The 6,664-nt window shown below is 41.7% G+C and overlaps 1 protein-coding gene across 1 annotated transcript; it reads right to left on the bottom strand.

The window, feature by feature from the left end:
• Positions 1 to 1,742: 1,742 nt before the first annotated feature.
• On the bottom strand, positions 1,743 to 3,705 carry LOC145803527 (uncharacterized). Its single transcript, XM_082896818.1, has 2 exons — positions 2,138 to 3,705; positions 1,743 to 1,776 (listed from the first exon to the last, which is right to left on the bottom strand). The coding sequence occupies exons 1-2, from the start codon at positions 3,703 to 3,705 to the stop codon at positions 1,743 to 1,745; spliced, it is 1,602 nt and encodes a 533-aa protein (XP_082752944.1).
• Positions 3,706 to 6,664: the final 2,959 nt, after the last annotated feature.

The raw sequence follows: 6,664 nt of genomic DNA, 5'->3' as shown, positions 1-6,664 counted from the left end.
AATTTCAGACCCTAGCAAGGATTTGTCTCCAACTTCAGCCCAACATACGGGAGAACGACACGGTCTTCCATACAAAGCTTCATAGGGTGCCATTGCAATACTTGAGTGATAACTATTGTTGTATGCGAACTCTACCAGCGGTAAATGGGTTTCCCAACTTTCTTGAAACTCTAGCACACACATCCGGAGCATATCTTCCAGAGTTTGTATCGTTCTCTCGGATTGACCGTCAGTCTGAGGATGGAAAGCTGTGCTGAATTTTAATTCTGTACCCATGGCTTCTTGTAAACTTTGCCAGAATATGGAAACGAACTTCGGATCCCTATCCGACACAATTGAGACCGGTACACCATGCAGTCTTACAATTTCATTCACATAAATGACCGCCAGTTTATCTGCGTTGTACTGAGTCTTCACTGGTAGAAAGTGGGCGGACTTAGTCAATCGGTCGATAATGACCCATATAGAATTCATACCCCGAGGTGTCCGTGGTAACCCCACAACAAAATCTATGGTTAGATGTTCCCACTTCCATTCCGGGATTGGAAGGGGTTGTAATAATCCTGCTGGCCTTTGATGCTCCGCTTTCACTTGCTGACACTGCAAACACTTAGAGACGAATTCTGCAATTTCCTTTTTCATGTTTGGCCACCAAAAATTTTGTTTCAAATCCCGGTACATTTTAGTACTTCCCGGATGCATGGAAAATCTTGAGGCGTGTGCTTCTTCCATCAATTTCCGTTTAAGTTCCAACACATTGGGAACACATATTCGATTTTGGAATTTGAGTACCAAATCCACTAAACTGAACCCCGATTTTGGTTTTGTCTCTAACTCATCACATACCTTCTTTAAAATGTCATCCTCCATTTGATGTAACTTGATTTCCTCAAGTAAAGTCGGTTGAGCCGTTACTGCTGCTAGGACTGTCTCCTGTCCATGCATCTTGAATTCCACTCTCATCTTATCCAACTCATTTACCAATTCCCTTTGCTCCGTAACCAGGTTGGCCAAATCTCCCATATTTTTCCGACTAAGAGCATCTGCAACCGTGTTGGCCTTACCAGGATGATAATGGATCTGTAAATCATAGTCTTTAATTAACTCTAACCACCGACGCTGCCGCATGTTCAATTCCTTCTGGGTAAAAAGGTACTTAAGGCTTTTGTGGTCGGTGTAAACTTCGCAGGTAGTACCATACAAATAGTGCCGCCATATCTTTAAAGCAAAAACCACTGCCGCGAGCTCAAGATCATGCGTGGGATAATTCTTTTCATGGGGTTTAAGCTGTCGTGAAGCATAGGCAATAACCTTCCCACCTTGCATAAGCACACACCCTAATCCTTTATGGGACGCATCACTATAAATTACAAACCCTTCGGTACCAGACGGTAAAGCCAAAACTGGAGCTGTGGTTAATTTCATCTTCAATTCTTGGAAAGCAGATTCCCGCTCTTTTGACCATTCAAATGCAACTCCCCTTCGAGTCAATTGTGTGAGTGGCATAGCAATTTTGGAAAAATCTTGAACAAATCTCCTGTAGTAGCCAGCTAACCCCATAAAGCTACGCACTTCGGTCACATTGGTAGGAGTCGGCCATTTCACAATCGCCTCAACTTTGTGTGGATCAACAGAAACTCCTTCCTTTGTGATAATATGCCCCAGAAATGCCACCTCGAGTAGCCAAAATTCACATTTCTTTAGCTTTGCATACAATTTCTTTTCCCGGAGGGTTTGAAGAATTAAACGAAGATGGGTCTCATGAGCTTCCGCATTCTTTGAATAGATGAGGATATCATCAATAAAGACCACCACAAATTCATCCAAATAGGACTTAAAGACACGGTTCATCAAATCCATAAAAGCTGCTGGGGCGTTAGTAACTCCAAAGGGCATAACCAAAAATTCATAGTGACCGTACCGGGTTCGAAAGGCTGTCTTCTCAACATCATCAGCCTTGACTTTTAATTGGTGGTATCCAGACCGTAGATCAATCTTAGAAAAGACCTGCGCCCCTTGAAGCTGATCAAATAGGTCATCGATTCTTGGCAATGGATACTTATTCTTGATTGTGACTTTGTTAAGCTCTCTGTAATCAATACAAAGCCGGAGTGTTCCATCCTTCTTCTTTACAAACAAAACCGGTGCACCCCACGGAGATACACTCGGACGAATAAATCCTTTGTCCAATAAATCTTGTAACTGCATCTTCAATTCTTTCATCTCAACTGGCGACATTCTATACGGAGTCTTAGAAATGGGTTGAGTTCCCGATGCTATTTCAATTGTAAACTCAATTTCACGGTCTATTAATTGCCCCGGTAATTCTTCTGGAAAGACATCTGGAAATTCACAGACAACTGGGATCATGTCGGTATTCTCATTCACCACTTGCCCCTCTAGAACACTGCATAAGTACCCCTGACACCCTTTTTGAATTAATTTACAAGCCCTTGCTGCGGAAATTAAATAAGGTGGGGAAGTCACTCCATGTCCCTGAAAGGTAGACTCTGATTGTCCCGGAGGGTGGAAACTGATTTGTTTAGTCGAGCAATCTATGGTTGCACCATATTCACCCAACCAATCCATTCCCAGAATAATATCAAAATAGGCCATGTCAAGAGGTAACAGATCGGCATATACCCGGATATCCCCAAGTTGAAGTTCACAAGCAGCATATACAGAAGTACAAATCATAGGGCCTCCCAAAGGTGAAGACACACACAACATATAAGACAGTTTTTCTTCAGTTTTATCTAAATTAGGAGCAAATAGTTTCGACACAAAAGAGTGGGTAGAGCCAGAATCAAATAATACATGAGCGAAATGACCGTGAACGATAAATGTACCTGACACCACCGTTGCCGCGTTTTGCACATCTCCCGGAACCAATGCGAACACCCTGCCTTGTCTCGCAGTGTCTTTATTATTAGTAGATTTAACAGTTGTCTTGGTGTTGGAAATTGGTGCAGATCCTGCTGAACTTGTAGTGGTTCTATTATTGCTTTGCTGATTTCTTTGAGGGCAATCCTTGATCAAATGACCCGTCTTACCACACTGAAAACAGGCTCCAGACTTCCGATAGCACGTTCCACGATGCTTCTTCCCACATTCCGGACAAGTCGGTATTGAATCCTGACTAAGGGTAGAAGTATTTGAATTCCCTAAAGTCTGCTTCTTGTTTAGTGGAGTAGGTGATCCCTTCGACCATTGAGTATTTTGCCTCTTCCCTTTCCATTCCGAAATTCGACTCTGAGTAGCGAGATTTCCTTCCGCTATAACGGCTCTCTCCAACACATCAACGTAAGTAGGTAGCTTCAACATGTTGACCTTATCCAGGATAGCGCTCCATAATCCCCCTTCAAATTTGCGCGCCTTCTTATAATCCGTGTCCACCATATGAGGTGCAAACCGAGCTAATTCTGCAAATTGGGCTTCGTATTCGACGACGGTTTTGTTCCCTTGCCTGAGAGTTTCGAATTCTGTTACCTTCTTATCCCGCATGCTTTGAGGGAAGTACTTGTCATAAAACAATTCCAAGAATCTGTCCCATGTCAATCCTTGATGTACAGTTCTCGTAAGCATCCACCATCTGCGTGCCTCATCCTCAAGAGTAAAGGCAGCCAGTTGCACCTTTTGAGCTTCTGTGCAGGGAAAGACTTCGAATAACTTCTCTATTCCCAACACCCACGCCTCAGCTTTCATTGGTTCTATTCCTCCTTTGAAGGATGGCGGTTTCATCTTTTTAAACTCCTTAGTAAGAGTGATAGTCCGGTCTTCAGCATGGAAATCTTGTACTGCCGGTGGAGGTACCGGTGGTGGGGGTGGTTGTTGTGGCTGTTGTTGTTGTTGCCGTAGGGTCTCCGCCATTTCCATAATCATTCTCTCCATTCTATCCAGCCGTGCAGAAGTAGCATCTTCCGTCTCTTCTGTCCTCGTCCTCACCATTGCCTACACAATAAGCATTATACATAATAAACATAGTTCAAAAGTGTTAGCATTATCAGAGTAGACTTAACGTTGCCATCGCTTTTTCGCATACTTTTAGGATGTCATGCAAGATGCCTAAAGCTTTTCTAGACACCCTAAAGCTCAATGGATCCGTGTGTGAGATAGCAACTCGTGCTCTGATACCACTTGTCACACCCCGAACTTGCCCCTAAAAGTTCGGGCATGACCCATTCAAAAACAGACATATAACCTGGTATATATAGCATATGGGGCCTTGACGGAAGCACAAAATATTAGAAGAATACAAAGCCAACAAACTCCATTGAGCTTTTTCTAACATGGCAGGATCTCACACATTACATGCACCATAAAAGGTTGATAGAGTCCAAAAATGTTCCTTAGCAAGACTTATATATAAGCACATATACAGACCCAGCCCTATAGTCGGGCGTATAACAAAAACACTGTTGAAGTTATATACGTTCAACCTTGGAAAGATAGTCAAGAAGTGAGCTAATTATCTTAATAAACTTCACAAAATAAGTGGCCTCGTGAGTGCTTGGATGCATGAAGGCTGACAAAAGAAACAGGGCGTCATGGGTTAGGATTGACCTCCTGGTTGGTTGCCTACAGAAACAGACATAACAGAAAGTGAGTCGGGCTCAGTGAATAGTAATACATAAATGAAACAATGCTCAACTTGAAACATGACATATATCAACACATATGGAAATGTAGAGATTACAAAGTTAGCCTGATTCTGTATTCATCTTACAACGGCCTTAGGCCCAGTCTTGCACATAACAGCTTGATATAATACATTCTTAAGTCATAATGGCTTAAAGCCCTTGAACGTGGTGGCGCAAGGCCCTTAAACATGATGGCACAAGGCCCTTAAACAGAGTGGCACAAGGCCCTTAAACAAAGTGGCGTTACGCCCTTGGATAATTTGGCACTAAGCCCTTGAATATACTTATGCGAATTCAAGAGGTGTCTCACACGGATTCTAAAGGTAGCTCACTTCGTAGCACTTAGTTCCGTGTAGCACTTTGTTTCGCATCATAACAACTTACATTGAATGGCCGTAGGCCCAGAGTCTTATAGAAGGAAGGTATTTTATCTTTCCCATTTCTTTCTTTACATACTTGGAACATACTTGAATATTAACATACATACTTGAAATATGAGCATAGTTGCATACTTGAAACATTAACATAGTTGCGAAAACGAACTGCTAATGAAAATCATTTGCCATATGTAAAGCGGATAATGATATTACTACTCACAGTGTTGTGATGATGAACTTGTTCCTCCCGGAGTGTGCCCTGCACACATTCAACCTTTAGAGTTTAGTTTCATTTTCATATCAGATTACTTTCTGTTTCATTTTACTTTGAAGAAATTTATACATATTAAAAAGGCATCAAATATATATTCCGACAACATTAGAGGGTTCTACACGCAAAACGGAGCGATCCACGTTTTTCAGCATGGGCCGCACGTGCGGCTGTGAGCCCCGCACGTGCTGCGAGCTCTCCCGCACGTGCGGCAAAATGCCCCGCACGTGCCTTTTAGACAGCGGCCAAGCCCCTGTTTTTCACCATTTCCCGCACGTGCGGCCATGACTCCCTCACGTGCGGCAGCACCTCCCACACGTGCAGCCATGACCCCCGCACGTGCGGCGATTCTGCCCAAAAATGTCCGAAAATTCTTGCAAAATCTCACCTTTTGGAAAACATGAACAAGGCTCTAAAATGGATCTTTTCATTACTCAATCATGGTTCAAAAAGCATGAAATTCAAGGTACAATATACAACACTCTAGCTTGAATTAAATCCATGCACACAACTCAATTCAATGGACCAAAAGTTGGAATTCATAAACACATTTCCATGTCTTGAGGTTCTTAGCTTTTCATGAACATAACATAACATAGATACACAAAATCATGCTCATAATAATGACTACCAACTTGATAGTAAAGGAAACTCATGATGATAGGATTAACATACTAAAATTTCAACACACACACACACAAACACACACAAGACCTCCATCACAATTTAGATCATTATATATCAAAACTTCCTATTTCACTTTGGGGAAGAGGATTGGACTAGGAAAAGTTGAACTTACCTTAGCTTCAATCCCTCTCAAGGCTTCCTTGTTCTTCCTCTCAACACTTTGCTCCCAGAGACATTTTATGAGGTAGGTCTTAAGTCTTATGCTCTAGGAGAAGCTTATAGATATATATATAGATACATTGATTGAATAAGGACAAAAAGTAATCGTTTACACATCCGAAATTGAAATTTCCTAAACATGCTTAATATTACCTAAAAATTACGCTGATTACATATATAAAATCAATTTCAGATAATTAAGCCTCTAGGGCTTCCAATTTCTGATTTAACAGATACTTTTCTTGTTGAACAGATAGGCATCCTTAATCATATGGTTTAAACATGGAGTTCACTTTCTTATCCCTAATTTCTCATAGAATTCCACAGTAAGCATCCAAAATCACAAAAGAGGATCCGAAAATATAACAAAGAACATGCACGAGGGTCGGGTTATTATATTACCACTCGAACAGCACGTCCAATAAAGGGGAGAGATTCAAGGAGTTTGAATTCTCCACGTAGACACCCTATTTTGACCGGTCCTTAGACTTGGGTGATTTCTTCTAAACATCCAATGATGAAAATTATAA

The sequence above is a fragment of the Camellia sinensis genome, chromosome 12, assembly GCF_055761805.1.
Source record: "Camellia sinensis isolate YWXY chromosome 12, ASM5576180v1, whole genome shotgun sequence".
NCBI lineage: Eukaryota > Viridiplantae > Streptophyta > Magnoliopsida > Ericales > Theaceae > Camellia > Camellia sinensis.
This window is presented reverse-complemented; position numbering and strand designations above follow the sequence as displayed.